Genomic DNA, 19,709 nt, shown 5'->3' with positions numbered 1-19,709 from the left:
AAGGTCCTGGAGTGATACTCCATCGTGTGCTGCAGGCACCAGGACAGGATAGAGTGGCCATCTTTGCTCCCATAGACAGGGGGAGGTTACCAGTTATAGGGGAATTGACATCAGGTTGGCTTATTGGTTGCCAAGGAAACCAGCAGAGGGTCATCCCCCTTTGATAAGCATAGTGGAGAGTTCTGATCTAAAGCTAGAACAATCACTAGCTGAAGCCTGGGGCAAGTACTTAGGAAGGTCAGTTATGTGAGTGGGGTGTAGGTGAAGCAGGTACTGGTCAAGCAGGGGATGGACAGAGAGCAAGAGAACAGCCATCTTGAGTGGCCTGACCATACAATAGCACTACCATTACTGCTGTAACCACTATCTCCTTAGAGAATTGCTCTACGCATCCTCTTTGTTATTGCATCAACAGCTTAAGATCCAAACTCTGCGTGGGTATACCTGATTTCTATATCTTAGATGATGCATCCACTCTGTAGCTGCAAGGACACTGGAAAAGTGAAGACCTGGGTCTTGCCTGTTCTGTAGTTAGGGTTAGTTAGTTATAATTAGAGAGATAAGCTATAACTATAGAAATAACATAGTTATAATTATAGAGATAAAGCTCTGTTTGGGTAAGTTCTCAAACATTTGAAGAGGGGTTCGTAAACAGGGCAATCCAATGAAGGACAGATTCATTGTCTTGCTGTATTGAAGTATTTTAATATAAAAATATGATGTATCTTTCAGAGAAAAAGAAAATGGTCAGGGAAAGCACAACTTATTTCTAGGCAGCTACTAAGGAATTAGGTTCAACTTCTGATTTATGCCCGCTTGAACCCCGTTGTAGCCTCAGAAAATTGGCCAGTTCACAAGCTATTAAACAGGCTTGACGTTTATGCAGCATTATGGTATTTTGTCAGTTTCAACGTAAACTCTATACCCGTGTCTTATAGAACGGTTTGAATAGACTTGCATTGATACGTGACCACTCAAAGTTGTCTCAGTGATTTACTGTAGAAGTTGACAAAATTCTAAACTGGTACAAGTGATTCAAATAGTCCCTGAGAAATGTTTGGAGGAAATAAAATACTTTGTAAAAGTTAAAAATCAACCAGTTCTAGTCAGGATTATGGAATGGGTCAAAATTTGCCTGTTCATTGTACTCCGTCAAAGGTTAGATTGTCATTTCAGCCATTGGTAACTTCTGCCATTCAGGACACCCATTACCTAAATTTTCTCTGTCTTGACTTTTTTTCCCCATCAGCCCTTCTTCCTACGCACTTTTGCATTTGTTTCTCGGTTTTGTGTCTTAAGGCTTGCATTTCTGGAGCATCAAGGTTCACAACTTATTTGCTAGGCAAATCTTTGTCCTTGAAAATCAGAGGAAGATAGAAGAATCCATACTATCTTCTAGGAAACTGTGATTCTCAAGAAACAAGAAACAGCTTTATTTGAAGGGATTCTGGTTGAGCAATAACTTTGAGGTCCGGTGGTAGGTAGTTTGATATTTATTTGTCAGCATTGGAGATAGTACTCCGTATAGGTATAAACCTACTGAAAGCTAAACAAACTGATAAACAAAAATCCATCCATAGAAACAGACTATATTTGCTATGTGTTCATGTATAGATAAGGCCTCGGTACTGCATTCAGCATAAGGAGATAATGTTTGCTTTTTTAACTTACAGATTACAGAAAATTTATGTTACTAGAATATGTTATTAACGTGTATTATTTCAAAAAATCCTGTGTTTACAAACATAATCAGGAGAGAGGAGTTTGAAGAAACTAGACCAGTAGTATCACAAAATGAGAAACGATTATCCTTCCTGCTTAAAAACAAATGTTTGCATGGATTCTTCTTATATATTTGACACACATTTTTTTTTTTTGCCTATTACATCCTTTCATTTAAAGATTGCTCTGTGTCCATGTTCTTTACATACTTTGCTATATACTGTACAATATTTTGTTATTGTAGTAAGAGTATTGCTATGCTTTCATAATACTTGAAATTATTATCCATATTGCATTGTCATTTCTACTAAAAAGATACTTTGAGTGTACCACTATGTTAATTGATACAGGAAAAAAAACATGGAATGTGAGCCAGTACACTTTTACTTTTATATTAGCAAGTCACTAAATAATAGCATTTTATGTAAATATATGAAACATAAGATACAAACATAGTGTACTGACAATTTAATAGTATTTTTTGGCTATGTTTTTTACTGATTCACAGTATTTATTTAAATTTTAGTAACATAACACATTCATATGAAATAATAAATACCATAAAAGCACAAGTTTCCTCCCTGAGTCCTCCCTACCCATAGTCCTACTTTCTAATGGAAACAGCTTCTGTTTTGGATATTTTGGTGGATTTATAACTCAAGAAATTGTCTCTAAATAATACAAAAGTATCTGATTACTTTCATACACTTTTGAGGAAGTAATTTATGTGCTCCCAAAGCTCTAGAAAATTTAGAATGCTTTAGAACACCTTTGAAAATATATTCCAAAGCAGTTCTGATCAGAGGTTCTGAATATGTGAAAATGCGTTATCAATACATTGGTCAATGCTTTTCATGCTCATCAATAAAGGCAGAAACACAAATCAGGCTCTATGTATTATGGCTGGTTCTTTTACACCCTGAAAATGTTCCATTCTCCACTCTTACCGATTTAATTCAACTGTGAAGCATGAGAATAAAGTGCATAAATATATAAATACATAAAATCAATATACAAATGCAGTAGCATTAATAAAATATTTTTGCTGACATTGAAGTCATGAAACTAGAAATCGTCGGCATTCTACATACATAACAGCTCCAGTAAAATTTACATGAAGGATTATTGGGGGGATTGAGTTAATATTTAAAGCACTTAAAATTGAGTTCCTACCAAAGTAAGAACTCGTGTTAACAGAGAGAGAGAGCGAATTAGTTTCAAAATTAGCTAATTAGATATCAAATGTTAACTAGAGTTTGCATTAGAGAGGGGAAAAACACCAACAAATCTTGCTCAGCTATTTTAGAAAAAAAACTCATTTTTAATGGAGGAATAGTTGTAATCTAGAGAATTAACATGGTGCCTGGCTAGTCTTCTATAATTTATTGGAAAGATGTCACCTACCCTAATTCTCTTCACCTCCACAGAATTCATTAATATCATACAACTACCTTCATATTATTTTTTGCTTCATGTGAATTAGTTTTGCGAAGACGACTGACTGTAAATTCCTTCCAACATACAGGATGTTTATTACCACTAGTATTATTGTTGTTGTTGTTTTGTTTCTCTATAGTCCTCAAAACTATGCTGAGCAAAAGTACTCAGTTCATACATACTTAGCAAACAGGGATTTCCAGATTAATCTCTCTCTAGTAATTCAGATATTGAATGTATTTCTCCTGGGCTATTTTTATATGACATTAATTTGTTTTCTTTTATAAATTTATCCCCCCAAAAAGTATGGCTAGTCATTGTTTACTTGCCATGTGAAAAGCAACAGCACTTTTATCTCCTACATGGGTTTGGAAATTATTGTAGGGTAAAGTGTTATCTGGTGTCCCCTAATCATTATCTTTTCTCTTTGTAGTTACATAAATCTCTAGATTTATATAATAATTCTAACGTATCATTCAAATTTCATTTTCATATTCTATAAATAAGAACTTTACTAATTGCCAAAAATAAAAGAAAAGATATCCACAGGAGTATTTCTGGAGGTTCTATTGACTTCTAAGTAGAATGAATTTTAGATAAGATGTTATTATAACATTTAAAAATATTTAATATTATTTTTCATTAAAAAAATAAGATGAAAGGTTTATTCATATTCTCACTCATAGACTGAAACATCTGTATGTTTTGTACACAACAGGTGTCCAATAAATGTTTTGGGTGACTGTCAGTGGTGACTCTTAATGACTTCATAATGAAGTAATTATTCAAATGTCATGTTAAAACTGTTTCTTAGAAATTACATAGTGCCAGTTTTCAGCGGACATACACTATTACATACACTTCGGTAAAATTAAATAAATTAACATATTCTTTAACGTGAATGAAATTTACTGATTTAGAAACTTTCATAATACTACTATAACAAACAATGAAAATAACTAAAATATGCATACCCATGAAACAATAAAGGCTTATCAAAAGTGTTCAAGTAAAAGATGACAATGAAATGAATGATTAGTTTTCACAGTAGTGGCATCTGCTCTGTGAATAATCCAAGGAATGCTTTCCAGTTTCCATGCACGAACTCCTTTATTCAAAGGAGAGAGTTTCTCAAAAGAGACATATGGGACCAAACAAAATGTAGGGTACTGTGAGATTGGAATTTTAAAATGTATCTCTTATTTATACCCTGCTTACTTAAAAAAATGATTTGAAGCCCATCAAATGGATATATTCTCAAAAATCTTTCCCCATAGATTTTGCAATAAAATGTCCTATTTTTTCCTTTTGTTTTTTTTTCCTTGTTCTTCTGGTAAAGTCTATACCTTTAATGTCCAAAAGATGCCAGAACTTTGTATTTATTTCCTCTAGAAAAAATATCAACCCCAAAATTCATGAATATAATTTTCTGTTAATTGTTTAAAAGTTGCATTTTCCATCACTGATGAAATAGTTTGGATTTGATTATTGAAATAGTCCTGATTTATAAAACTATAAATTAGTTGCTTTAAATATGTATATGTATCAGTGTAGTTTATCTTTTCCCATGTTAATGGCATATTTTTTAAAATGTGGATGATAATTTGGAGGTTTTGAAACACTGCAATTGAGCCATTCTCTACTAATAAGGAATCGGTATTAACATACCTTGTCCAAGTTCAGTTAAACACTAATGCCTGTAACTGGCTATTTGAAAACAACTGTTTTTGAATTGGATATTTAAAACTAACAGTCATTTAAAACAACTGTAACACCATAGAATTTTAAAATAAAATGACATTATTATTATCCAAAACTTTCTATCTCATTTACAAAGGAGGAAATAAAGGCACAGAAAGACTGAGGTTTAATGCATGCAATATAACACTTTTATGGGTAGAATAGTAACTAAAATGTGGTTTGTATCACTTACTAAATAAAACATCTTCAGCCACTGAAAACATTTTCCAAATCTTGTCCTGTGCTGGAGTATATATGCTGAGGAAACCCAGCCACTCGAACATGGAACTGGGGGCAATGTGGTATGCTAAACACAATAAATCCTTTAAAGAAATACTAAAATAAATAAAAAGTTTATGTTTTGAGTCCATGATCATAATATTTAAGAAGAAAAGGAGAGATGGGGAGAAGGCTCTACTCTCTTTGTTTCTGTTTTTTTAAATATTTTTGTGGTAAAATGTATATAGCATAAAATTTGCCATTTTAAATGTACAATTTAGTGACATTAATTACACTCACAATGCTGTGCAACCATCACCACTACCTCTTTTCCAAAAAGTTCTTATCACCCCAAACAGAAATTCTATAGCTATTATGCAAAAACTTCCCATCTGCTCTTCCCCCATCCCCTGGTAAATTCTAATCTATTTTCTGTCTCAATGAACTTGAACATTCTAAATATTTTATATAAGTGGAATCATACAATACTTGTCCTTTGTTCTCAGGCTTATTTCACTTTTAGCATGATATTTTGAAGGTTCATCCATGTTGTAGCATGCATCAGAACTTCATTTTTATGGCTCAGTAATATTCTATTTTAGGTATATACCACACTTGGTAGAGCCATTCATCTATTGATGAATAGTTGGGTTGTTTCTATCTTTTGGCTCTTCTGTGTTGAGATAATTAATAGACCTTTTAGATGATTTTATTGTAGTGTCAACTTTTGTTCCTACTGTTAGTTACTTAGACATTTGAAAAGAAAATAATTTAGACATAATAATTATTGACACACACAAAAAGCCAATACTGGAGCTTTAAATTCTTTTTTATTTTTTTCTCTTAAGTATACAGTTAGGTTTTAAACGGTTGTTTTAACAAATTGAAATGTGGTCAGTTACTAAGGGAACAACCAGAGTACATCGTTGAATATTATATTTTACACTATAAAAGTTTCCTCTTTTTCCTTAAACAATATAATAATTTAGTAATGATAATATATATATATATACTGATTTAATGAAATTTTCTGAGAATATTTATTTAATGAACAATACTTGGAACAAATTATTAATACTGTTGCCAAAAATGAAAACTAGATTAATGACCACTACCTATGGGAAAAACTTCAGTATCATCAAATTCAAATACCATCGAAAGGAGAATGTGGAAAAATTAAGTTCACCTTAAACTTTCTGCCCCCGTTATTTGCTGTAGCACGATTCTTTTAATTATCTTTTTCTGTGAATGTTCTTTCTTGAGGGGAACAAAAAAAGAAAACAATCCTAAAGCATAAAAAAATTTCCTTCTTGCCATTAATTTGCTACACAGAAAATAATAGATTGTATTCTTTTTTAACATTAACATACTAAATGTGTTTTGGGGAAAAGGGAAAATAATTATTTTATTATTAAAGTGTTGAATTTTGACATTTTTTCAGATGAATTCAAGTTCTTTATGAAAAGGCTACCCATGAATTATTTCCTCAACACGTCTACCATAATGCATTTGTGGACAATGGACTCTAATTTTCAGCGCCGCTATGAACAACTGGAGAACAGCATGAAGCAACTTTTCCTAAAGGCACAGAAAATTGTACACAAGCTCTTTAGCCTTAGCAAGAGATGTCATAAACAACCCCTCATCAGCTTGCCAAGACAAAGGTAAGACATGTAGCAATGTAGACAACTGAGGACAGCTCTATTGATTTTCTGAATGTAGATGTAGTAATATATATAACGCAATGTTATTTATATTATTAGAGATAATCAGAAAACAACATGTAGTCTTAAGTCTCATAATAATTAATTGTAGTTATTTTCCAAAGTAATAGTACAATGAGAGCACATACACTATTTTCTTTTTTTTAACTTTTCTTTTACTATCAGAATCAATAAATTTTTCTAACTTGTTGCGCATGGTAGTCAACTGATAATTGTATCACAGTGAACATAAAAACACAAAGACTTACAGTTACATTGTAAGCCTAGGAACTAAGCAGGAATAAAAAGTGAAATTTCTTAAGATTTTCAAATAAAAGAATTTTAATTTTTAAATTCTTTAAAAGAATTTTAATTTTTTCTTTGTGTTTTCTTTGTGTTCAGAAAACCATAAAACTCATTCTACATGACTCTATGAAAATTGATGGGAAAGTTTCAAACAATTTTTATGAATGTTGACAGACTATTAAAATATTTGTGCCTGAACTGATCTAGGGAAGCACGAGTTTTAGATTTGCTAGTTTAAGATGTGTTGACCAGTCAGTACAATAAAACTTTGCATGTATTTAGTAGAAGTCAGGTTGAAAATACATAAAATGAAAAGCTAAGGACAAATTTAGGACAAAATCATAAGAAAGTATGCATTAGTACCAGTATCTCTATTATAAAATACTTGAAGTTTGACCTGATGCTTAAATCATTAAGAAATCTGTAATTACAGATTTCTTTCACACAAAAAAAAACCAAACAACTGAGTCTACACATTTTTAAAATTCGATTTCAAAATAAATTATTGGAATTTTTTTACAAGTCATTGCATTTTAGCATATTCAAATTTATGCAACCATCACCACAATCTAAGCTGAGAACATTGCCACTGTCCCCAAAAAACCTCAGTCTGTCCCCATACTCCACACCCATCCCTGCTATTTGTCTCTATAGATTTGTCTAATCTACTAACTGTCCTCATAGATTTGCCTATTTTGGACATTTCATACCATATGTGGTCTTTTGTTACTGGCTTCTTTCACTTAGCATAGTGCTTTCTGGTTCACCTATGTTGTAGCATGTATCAGTAGTATGTGTATATCACATTTTACTTATCAGTTAATCGTTTGATGGACACAGGTTGTTTCCACTTTTTGGCTAATATAAATAATGTGCTGTCAACATTCATGTGCTTTTTTTTAAATGTGGACATACGTTTTCAATTTTCTTGGATATGTATCTATGAGCAGAATTGACTATTCAGAAGATAATCCTATATTTAACATTTTGAGGACCTGCCAAACTGTTTTCCAAAATGGCCGTACTATTTTATATTTCCACCAACCATGAGTGACAGCTCCCATGACTCCATATTCTCACCAACACTTTTTTCTTTTTTTTTGCGGTACGCGGGCCTCTCACTGCTGTGGCCTCTCCCGCTGTGGAGCACAGGCTCCGGACACGCAGGCTCAGTGGCCATGGCTCACGGGCCCAGCCGCTCCGCGGCATGTGGGATGTTCCCGGACTGGGGCACGAACCCATGTCCCCTGCATTGGCAGGCGAACTCTCAACCACTGTGCCACCAGGGAAACCCACCAACAGTTTTTATTATCTGACCTTTTGATTATAGTCATCCAAGTGGATGTGAAGTGGCATCTTCCTGTGATTTTAATTTATATCTCTCCAGCGACTAAAGATGTTAAACATCTTTTCATGTGTTTATTGCCCATTGTGTATATTCTTTGGAGAGATATCTATTTGAATTTTCTTCACTCATTTTTTGTTTGTTTTTTATTTGCATTAAGTTGTAAGTTATGTATTTTGATGCCAGTTCCTTATCAGTAGTATGATATATAAATATCTCCTTCCAGTCTTTTCACTTTCTTATCCATCTCTTCTCCCCACCTGTCTGTCTGTCTGGTCAGTCTAGCCCAAAAGTTTGTCAATTTTGTTTCTTTTCAAAACATTAACTTTTAGTTTTCTTTATATTCTCTATTATTTTTCTCCTTTTTATTTGATTTTTCCACTGTGATTATTATTATTTCTTTTCTTCTATTTGCTTTGTGTGTACTGTAATTTTCTTTTTCTAGTTTCATAGAGAGAAAAGGTGGGTTATGGACTTGAGAGCTTTCATTTTTTTTTTAATATAGGCTTTCACTGCTATAAATTTCTCTGCAAGCACTGGTATTAAGATTTGTTATTTTATGCATCCTGTAAGTTTTCTTATTCCTTCCATGCATAGGATATTTTTTATATATCTGCCTGCATACTTCAAGGAAATATTCCTTAACAGAGAATTATGGCTGGAGAAAGACACTGTTACTTTATGCTCTGTGTGGGTTAAATAGAGTTTGTAAACCACTGAAATAGATGGTTCTACCCTCAAACGTAATAGGAAATACAATAGAATGGGATGGAAGCAAATTGATGAGTTTGCTTATAAACTTGTTGACTTTAAGTGTTCTTTCAATCACATTCAACTGGAGCTGGATATGTATGTCTGAAGCTCAGGGGAGATTTGAGAGAGTAAGATGACAAACATCAGTGCACGTGAAACCATAAGATCTGAATGTAATACCGTGGGAAATATGTAGACAGAATCTGAGGATACGTTTAAGGAATGAGTGGAGAAATGGAAACTGAAACTGAAACAAATAGTGGGGTAAAATATATCAAAAGAGACATTAATTTCTATTAAAATAAAAATTAAATATTCAAATATGTCAGAGTGCAAGATTTTTAAGAAAAATATGAAATAATTCAAGTTGGATATTACAGAATAAATAAATAGGCAGCATAAAATAAAGATGCATTATTTGGAACAAAATTCAGTAAATGATAGAAATAAATATTTGTTTTCCAAAACTTTTGAACTAAATAAATCAAAGATCGCCAAAGGGGCTTCCCTGGTGGCGCAGTGGTTGAGGGTCCGCTTGCCGATGCAGGGGACGCGGGTTCGTGCCCCGGTCCGGGAGGATCCCCGCGTGCCGCGGGGCGGCTGGACCCGTGGGCCGTGGCCGCTGGGTTTGCGCGTCCGGAGCCTGTGCTCCGCAACGGGGGAGGCCGCAGCGGTGAGAGGCCCGCGTATCACAAAAAAAAAAAAAAAAAAAAAGATCGCCAAAGGCTTTTCTTGACTTTCTTTTTTAAATTTAGCTTAATTACTATGTTGGTTATTACTCATCACACACAGTAAAAAAAAATACAGACTTCTTGCTAGATGAAAGATTTTTATTGAATTTGGATTTTTTTCCCCAGAACGTTTACAGGAATGTGAGATTTTTGTTTCTGTTTTGCTTTTTATTTTTCCCATTTTAATAGAATAATATAAAATTACATTAGGACAACAAAAAGATATGTACTAGAGTTTGTTAGTAGAATACAGTGGAAAAGAGGCTGGAAATTTGTAGGGTGTGTTTTCAGAAAGTTTTGAAAGAGAAAGTGGGTAAGCAATATCAGTGACTCACTTCTAGCAGAAATTCTGGTTTTTTACCCTGTCTTTATAGAATTTTTTCAGCTATTCTCTTGAATTCATCTAACCCTAAGAACTGGTTTTCAATATCTGATATTTTAAAGTCTGGAAAAATAAACAAAAACAAACTAAAATGAAACCTGCAAAGTACGCCTCCATTAACATTGTTTCTTAACACTTCCTGTATAATGCGGGTCAGTTGAAGTTTTTCTTTATAATGTACAGTGTAATTCTTTCTTTCTGGTAAAGCGTGTGGCCCTCTATCCAAATAGCAAGTCTGCACTGCTACCACTATCCCTCTCATGAATTCGCGTGACATCAAAATCCTTTTTCTTACCGAAGTAAATTCCAAAGCCTGTGATAATCTTGCTTCTTTGAGGTAGTCAACTTTTGTTGCTATTCTAAAATTTTTGAGATAAGTAAAAATGACATATTGATTTCATTAGAGAAAAATATTTGTAACAATTATTGAGAAGTAATTAGGTAGTGTTCCTATAAAGTGCCTCAACTATACTATTTTGTGCTGTCATGTCTTATTCACAGAGCAGCCAAGAGTCCATAGAAATATTACATTTAAAGGTCTGTTGGTAAAGGCTTAACAACAAACTCTTTAGGGGAGAAAAACACCTGACTTATAGAATTTACTAGTTCTTGTAGTATAAATATTTCCACCATGGTCAATTTCAAGCTAGCAATGTGCTGTCACGGCACGTGGAGTTGGGCAGGTCTGCACAGTTGGTTCTCCTGAGGCAGTGCATGTGGCTGCAGTAAACCACTAAAAATTTATTAAAACATTTTTACAAAGTTATCTCTTCTTCCTTAACAATGGAAAGTGAGATAGGATGAAATCACTTCTCTAACGTCACAAAGAAGAATGAGTTTAGGTCTATTTCATTCTTTATCTGAGAGCTATGTCATGTACTTCTTATATATGCTCTATGACAGGAGTTAGAAATTGACATATAGGCCAAATCCAGCCCTCACCAGTTTTTGTATCAGCCTGTGAGGCAAGGATGTTTTTTTATATTTTAAATTGTTGAAAAAAATCAAAAGGAGAATAATATTTTTGATTGATGAAGATGTATGGAATTCATATTAAAATGTGCATAAATGAAATAGCCATGCTTATATATTTACATATTGTCTGTGGCCACTTTCACACCCTAATGGCAGTTAGTTGCCACAGACAGCACGGTCCTGAAACGCTACAATATTTGTTACCTGGCTCCAACAGAAAAATTTTGTCAACCTGTGCTCTAATATAATATATATTCTCTGTCTTTAAAAATGTTATCAAGTGTTTTAAAGGTATTTAACTTGTATATCGTTGAAATGTTTTATATTATAAATACACTTTATGTTAAAGGAAGAATATTATTACTTTAGTCTCCATCATATGGAAACCTTATACAACCAGACTGAATCCTGAATCCCGAGTATTTGTGGAGTAATACTATCTTACTAATAATAACATATATAATTATATATATATAAATACATACACTTGTGCATACATTATATTATATATTATATGCATACATTATATATAGATCTATACATTATATATAAACTTTAATATATAATATATATCAATACATATATATGCATATGTATATGTACTTTAACATAACAACCATAGGAATAGTCTAAAACCCTATATATCAAAATGATTTTAGTTGAAGTGCCATTTCAAGCTGATCTCCAAATGCAGATTTGCATTATTTCATGGAGTCAGACAAATTTCCCATCTCTCTCCTCACGATCTCCTCCAATTCTAGTCCAATTCAAAATGATACTATGATCATGAACTAAGAGGAAGAACAAAGAAAATGAACACTTGAGGAGAAGGAAGTTGAAAGACTGAACAGTATCTGTGGGTAGGGGAGGATAAAGTCTGGGAATGCTGAAATAAACTATGGGAATAATTAACATGTTTGGGAAGGATTGCCCTGCCCACTGGAACTCTGAAAACATGAGATGCAGGCAGAATTTTAAGACATCTGAATGCTTAGTTATCTGCTAGAGCTCCTAGAGTCAACTCTCACATTCACAGACAGCAAGTGCTCAATACATATTTGCTGAGTGCTCTGTGATATTTTTCTTAATACTTTAGTTCAACCTCTGAACACACACAGCAATGAATTATTACTTTATGTAAAATGTTTTCCACTCTACATAAATTGGATCATCTGTTACAATATGCATATCATGTTCTATTTTTTTTTTTTTTTTTTTTTTTGCGGTACGCGGGCCTCTCACTGTTGTGGCCTCTCCCGTTGCGGAGCACAGGCTCCGGACGCGCCGGCTCAGCGGCCATGGCTCACGGGGCTCAGCTGCTCCATGGAGAACCAGGGACCAGGGCACGAACCCGCGCCCCCTGCATCGGCAGGCGGACTCTTAACCACTGCGCCACCAGGGAAGCCCCATGTTCTATTTTGTTTCTCCATTAAGTATGTGAATGCCCTTCCCCATTCCTTCAAATGGACCTGAGACAGTGTCTTTGTCTCTTCAGGCTGCTCTTCACAAAAAATGCCACAGACTGGGTGGCTCACAAACAACAGTTCACAATTCTGAAAATTCAAGTCCAAGATCTAGGTGCCATCGTGGTGGGGTTCTGGTGAAGAACACTAATCTCATTCAAGAGGGCTCCATCCTCATGACCTAAGCACCTCCCAAAGACCCCACCTCCTAATAGCATCATCTTTGGGGGTTAGGATTCCAATACATAAATTTTGGGGGGACACAGTATTCATATCGTAGCAGACAGGGTTGGTCTCTATTAGTAAGACCTTGAGATGTGAGGGTGAGAAGACTAGCCAGCCATTTCTTTTGTGCAGGCATCCTGTCCATGGTGGATGACAATGAAGCTGGCATGTAGACCCAATATGAGACAGAGAATTCAGGTATCATTCAAACCTCTGCTTTCATTTGACTTCTAGATCCAGTGTACTTCTCTTTCTGAGGTTTTGTTATTCAACTTTTCCTTCTCTAACTCAGACATGACCCTTTTTGTCCCATATGCATCATCAAGCAGTTACCACTCTATTATGCATACAAGAAAAATAGATATTTTAACATTTTCATGGGGAGAAATCGTTGCGAATGATGTTTCCCAATATCTGACATACAGGAATGATGTATAAAAATCCTTTTAAATCATATTTTTCCCTTAGTTCTTTTTCATCCCTTTTCAGCCTATTTTCTTTCTTCCTGTCCTCCTTTGCTGAATATCCAAACATTTTCCCTCTTTATTGACCCTCATTCTCTTCAATATGTCCCCTCTTTACTGAAACCTTTCTATAAACTTTTTTATTTCAGATGATTTAGTGCTCCTGGAATCCCAATTTACAATTTCTCACTAATCTTCTGCAAAATAGTGCCTCTTCACCTTAGTTAAACTTTCCTTTTTAATACATTCAAACACATGAGATACTGCATCTGATTATCTTTCCAATAAATTAGTTAATTGGAGTTGGTTTCCTTCACTTATAAAATCTAACGTATAAATAGATATCAATCTAGATGATATGAAAAAGCTAATAAAAATCTGTTTCCATTTTGAATATGTCCTGGAAGCAGTAATAATGAAGTATGAACATGTGATTTTCCTGTGGTAATAAATATCCTCAACATGGCATAAAACTTACTTGAGACAGAGGAGGACTCTCAAAGTCTAGTACAGTAAATATGTTTGCTTTTTTCTTTGTTTTGATAGTTAATTTTATCAAAGTCTGTGTATTATTAGTGTAAATATAATCATCAAATTCACCATTATTACACAATGTTGAGAGAGGCAATTTGGGAGACTATTGGCCTGGGAATGCGAACAATGAAAAAGCGTAAGTTGTTGCCAAGTCTTAATGTACATTATATAAACTAATAAAGAACTATAAATACATAACATTAGGGCTTCCCTGGTGGCGCAGTGGTTGAGAGTCCGCCAGCCGATGCAGGGGACACGCGTTCGTGCCCCGGTCCGGGAAGATCCCACATGCCGCAGAGCCATGGCCGCTGAGCCTGCGCGTCCGGAGCCTGTGCTCCGCAACGGGAGAGGCCACAACAGTGAGAGGCCCGCGTACCGCAAAAAAAAAAAAAAAAAATACATAACATTAAAAGCAACAATATAAGGTAAATATAGCTGTTAAACATTGGAAAAAATCACATTTTATTTGGTACATGAACAAAATCGAAATCTGTGAAGATAAATTATAACTTCCTAATTTATAAACAATAGAAATACAGAAATGAGAAGAATTTTAAGTCATTATCAGGATATTTTTAAGTAGTTTTGAGTATTCAAAAAAGTGACCAGGGTTTATAATTCTTATCTTGTATTTATAAAATATATAATCTCGGCAAACAAAAAATATTAATTTTTTTGTTTCTTTAATAATGAACAGAAATAAACTTTGGTTATATTATATGCGATATTACAGTATTTATTCCTAGAAAGAATGGATTAAACATGCTTTAAAGAGGCATTTATACATAAGAAGCATTTTTTAGGCTACTGCTAGCTTGAGCAAGAATAATGATAGGGTTATAGATACTATTCCCTTAACAAAAAAAAGGAAAGTTTGGGGTGAAGGTGTATTTCAACTCTCCCATTTTAATGACCTTAAATTTCATTCTTTAAGAGTCACTCTACAAAGTGAGTTCAGTGTAGTTTTTTCCTGTTATTTTAGCGGCAAATCTTCTAGCTGAAATTCTCTATGATGACCTTGACCAGAAGTTATCAACTGTTTGGTCTCAGGACCTTTTCAAACACATAAAAATTATTGAGAAACCCAAAGAGCTTTTGTGTATGGAAGCTGTAAATCTATCTATGTATGTATGTACATGGAAGTCTATATTTACCATAGTAAAAATTAAAACTAAGAACTTTTAAAATATGTACTTATTAATACAATTTAAAGAACAATAAGCAAGCTCATTACATATTAACATATAGGACATTTAAACTTTAATGATTTTTGCACATTTCCTTAATATTTGGCTTAAGATAATTGAATTTGCATTGCTGTTTCTGCATGTAATCTGTTGCAAACTGTAGTTTTGTAGCTTCACACAGTTTTACTGGAGAAATGAGAATTGCAGTGCCCTTTTTGAATAATTGTGGATATTATTCTTAGATACTACACCAAAATTCAACAAGTGGGAGATTCTTATAAGTCAGTTGTAATACAGAATCTAAAACCCTGCAATGAACATATTAAAATCTATTACATTAAATTATTTAGTCTGATTTGTACCTCAGATGGATCTTCTACCCATGCATAGAAAATCATGTGTTAGTCATTTGAAAAATACTGGCTCACTCAACTATGAAGATCTCCTAAATGTTGATGCATATCATTATATAATAACAAAAAAAAACACCTCATTCCTTAATATCATCATTGGATTCATAAGAAAAGTCTTTATATATTGGGAAGCTGTTAGTCTCTTAGTGGCAGATACAAGTTTTCCAAATTTCTAATTTTCACTTGAAAGCTAGAATTTTAATATTGCCCTTAAATATATCAGTTTGTCATGAAGTGAGAGATTTATTTGTTTTCAGTTTTGATAACAGATCTGCCAAATATCCAAGTCTGAATAACCAGAGTTGGTCTGTCATCATACTCTCAAGTCAAAATAGTTGCCAGAAAAACATTGGTTACCTCAGGTTGCAACTGAGACAACTGCACGAGTGCTGTTGCTCAAGGCAACCACTGTAGTTCAGTGTGCAGCACAACTGCACTATTCATGTGCCCATTTGGTTTTGACATGACTTGTACTGAAAATTGAGATATAATAAACTTGTTTTTACTGCCTCACCAGGAACATTTTAAAACCAAATATACTTTCTTTTTGTCCTACAAGCATGTAGCCAAAAAGAATATATATCTACTAAGTACATTCTTGATTTGTGATAAGTTTCTTGCAGTAGCTTACCCACCATTGTTTTTGACACCATCAATGCAAAAGTCAACAGAATGCAAAAAAAAAAATAACATCTTGGTATTTCTGTGCAAATACTTCTTTTCACTTTGTACACACCTTACAGGATCTTACTTTGCTTTCCCACTTCCCACTCACCCACACCAAAGGGCTAGTGGACCACTCTTTGAGAAAGCCACTCTAGGTCAATTTCAACTCCTTATAATGTTACTGAACCAAACTTGGATCTGCTCTCCAATATGCAATAGAGCCAATCTACTGACACAGGGTAGTGGTGAAAGAAAGGGCAGCGTTTATTGCAGGGCCAATCAAGGAGAACAGGCGCTCGTGCTCAAAAGACCTGAACTTCCCAATGGCTTTCAGAGAAGAGGTTTTAAAGGCAGTGTGAGGGAGGGAGGGGGCTGCAGGGTGCGTGATCAGCTCGTGCACAATTCTATGCTTGGTTGGCATCAAAGTGAAGTTTCATCATCAACCTTCTGGTTTCAACCAGCCTAGGGTCTATGTTTCGCAGTCAGCAGTTTTCATCTCGTGGGGTTCTGCTTCCTATAAAAACAACTTAGGAATGTGTGTCAGGCCTTTATCTGTATCTTTCAGGGAACTGGGAGTTCAGTGATTCTGCTCTGTGGTGGATTTATAGTCTAGATTGTTAGAAGTTTCCTGGCTCAACAGCTATTCCTTGTTTCTACATCTTCACATTTCCCAATCATTAACTTTTGAGGCAGCCTTTAGAGACTCAAGGGAGGCCTGGGAGACTAAAGCAAAAATCTTTCACTTCAAAGGGTAGGGACACAGGAGTTTGTATATGGTTTCATAAGGACCTAATAGACCTGGAAGACAAATTGTGGGGCTATCATAGAGGTTACATCCCTTCTTCCTTTAATTCTCTTTCTTTCATAATGCAACCCCTGGTTTTAGCAAAGCACATGCTGTACCACCCCTCTCAGTCTCCCTTGAACCCAGGATGGATACCGAATGGATGTAAGTGGAAGGAATGCATGAAACTTCTGAATTGGATCCTTAAAAAAAGAAGAATGCATGCCATCTACACTCTCATCTTCTCCCTGGCTAAAATGCAAATGTGATGGCTAGAACTAAACATTATGACGTGAAAAAACATATTAAGATATGTAAAGCCTGATCTCTTTGAAATTAGCATATCAGTCCTTGATTGTTTATGTTTGCACTCTTATTTGAGAGAGGATGAAATTGCAGTTTTTCTGAGCCAATATTATTTGGCTTATGTTACTAGCCAAACTTGCATCCCAACTAATAAAAGTACCTTACTGTATGGCCTCCAAAATCCTTTAATATTGCAGAATTTGTGATTTAATTAAAAATAGCACTTATATATTAATACAAGTGAATATGCTGAGAGCAATTTTATATGAAACTGTATGGAAAAGTCAGCATATTAATTTTCCTTATATTTCTATATTACAAAGTAATTTTTTATTATTTTTTGTGTTTCAACCACTCCAATGACTCACAGGCATATGCTAGGTAATAATGAATCAGTAAATTTAAAAAGTTTAATATAATATTTAGATATCTTCAATGTGTTATTGAGAAATGTAAAAAATAGAGGAACTATAAAGTACCCAGCACATGGAAGGTGCTTAAATAATTATTATTTAATATTTACAAAGTAAAAAACATCATATTTTTAATCTACAGGTCAATTCTAATGTAGTGAATTTTCTGCAAAATGTGTTTTCATGTGTTTCATAGTCAAAATAAAATTTGTCATAAGGATAATGGCATAAATGCTATAAGAAACACATTGTTCTTTGTACAGGATAACTCATATGTGACTGGATTCTTATTCAAGGGAGCCAGAGAGATGAATTCAAGCAGAGAAAAAAAAGAAAAAAAAAATAGTTGGTATGCTCCAATCTCCTGGGTACTGGGCCACTTCCAAACAAATTTCACAATAGGCAGATTTGTTCTTTCTATCATGCTATTTCCTTTCACCTAACTCTTGGAGTGACCTGTGTTTCAGTTCTCATGGCTCTAAAATGTCCTTATCTTGTAACTGTAATGTTTCTATTTGACCTTCAGCCCAGAGCTCATTTCATGATTTTTTGGTTTATTAGATCTTGCTAGATGTTAGTTGAAAATAATTCTTCTAAAGCAAATTCATACTTATGTATAAAAAGCTATTTGTGATTTTTTAAATCAATTATATACTAGTCATAGAAGTCTTCAGCCTTAGGCAGAGTAAAAAAATAATATTAAAACAAAATAAAAACCTGTGGGATTATTGTGTTGTGCTTGCCCTTTTTTTTTTTTTTTCCTCTTGGATAAAAGATTATGTGGAGCAATCAGAGGGCTTGTCACCTTGAAATTTTGCCTAGAGAATGCTGTCTACAACCCACAGTCTATACAGGAAAGTGATCCAAATTCTTTTTAGACAGTTGCTTTCAATAATATTAACAGAATCAAAAGGCTCTGCTCCTTTTGGAAATTCTGTGGACTTACGTGTATGTGTTTATTTGTATGTGTGTGAGAATAGTGCAAAATGACAGGTCATCAGTTCATTATACGTTTTAAGTAAAAATCTTATAATGTTGTCTTATCCTTCTTTTAAATTTGTTTATTCTCTGACCTGAGGAAAAGAAAGCCAAAAGACAAGGGAAATAGTCTTGAGTATACAGATATTCCAAATAAGAGAGATTTGTTCCTTTTTGTTTTCATGTGGTTTACTGTGCAGATGTCATTTCAATACCTCCTACTCCATCTTCATGGCATTAAAACAGTCTTCCAAGAAAGATTGCATGTCACTCCCAAGTACTTTTCCCCCTGTAACTCAGTGGGGTTGCTGGCTTAAATAGTCAGATTTGAGAATAGTAACAATTTGGATGGCTCCAGAGAACTACCATGACACTTCAGTTAACTTTCTTGAAAGGAAAGTCCTATTCATAGAATCTTGGAAATAAAGTCCATAGTGTGCAAGATTAGGATGCCCATTTCCCAGGGCTATTTAGAGTGAGTACCACTTCGTTTAAACAATCAGAATCAGTTCCTTATTTGACATTGCCCACAGGTTCATGCCACAGAGGGTACTTGGAAGCCTCTGCTCTTGGAAGCCTTCATTTTCTCCTCACTAAGCAGCTGACGATAATCCTTCATTGTGTTCCACTAAAAACTTGCATTTTGTGAGATATTAATGTTTGTTTTCTAAAATAAATACATAACACATACTTTTTTTTAAAGAGTCATGGTCAAGCAAATTCGGAGACTGTAATTACTATAAATTTTGTTGGAAATCTACAATGTATATATGCATACAAGTGCTCTACAATGTCTTACAATTAGAAAAAAAAAGTAGATTTGTTTAAACATCGATTTTTCCAGAACAAACTTTTTGCTTCCTAGAATACCTGTTACCTTCTCGAAGTATACACTTGGAAAACACTGTGCCACCATTTTTAATCCAATATTTACAGCTTCTAGAATTGTCCGCAGTTATAATG

The 19,709-nt window shown here is 34.2% G+C and overlaps 1 protein-coding gene across 4 annotated transcripts in view; it reads left to right on the top strand.

Moving 5' to 3' along the window:
- The window catches only part of BRINP3 (BMP/retinoic acid inducible neural specific 3), a 418,441-nt gene that overhangs the window by 321,218 nt on the left and 77,514 nt on the right, over positions 1-19,709 (top strand). For all 4 annotated transcript variants that reach the window (XM_067729760.1, XM_067729758.1, XM_067729761.1 and 1 more), the window contains one exon: positions 6,560-6,782. In XM_067729760.1, coding sequence (XP_067585861.1) covers positions 6,560-6,782 — 223 coding nt within the window. The remainder of the gene's footprint in view (positions 1-6,559; positions 6,783-19,709) is intronic.

The sequence above is a fragment of the Pseudorca crassidens genome, chromosome 2 (assembly GCF_039906515.1).
Source record: "Pseudorca crassidens isolate mPseCra1 chromosome 2, mPseCra1.hap1, whole genome shotgun sequence".
NCBI classification, from domain to species: domain Eukaryota; kingdom Metazoa; phylum Chordata; class Mammalia; order Artiodactyla; family Delphinidae; genus Pseudorca; species Pseudorca crassidens.
The sequence above is the reverse complement of the archived record's forward strand: the minus strand, read 5'-3'. Positions and strand labels throughout refer to the sequence as shown.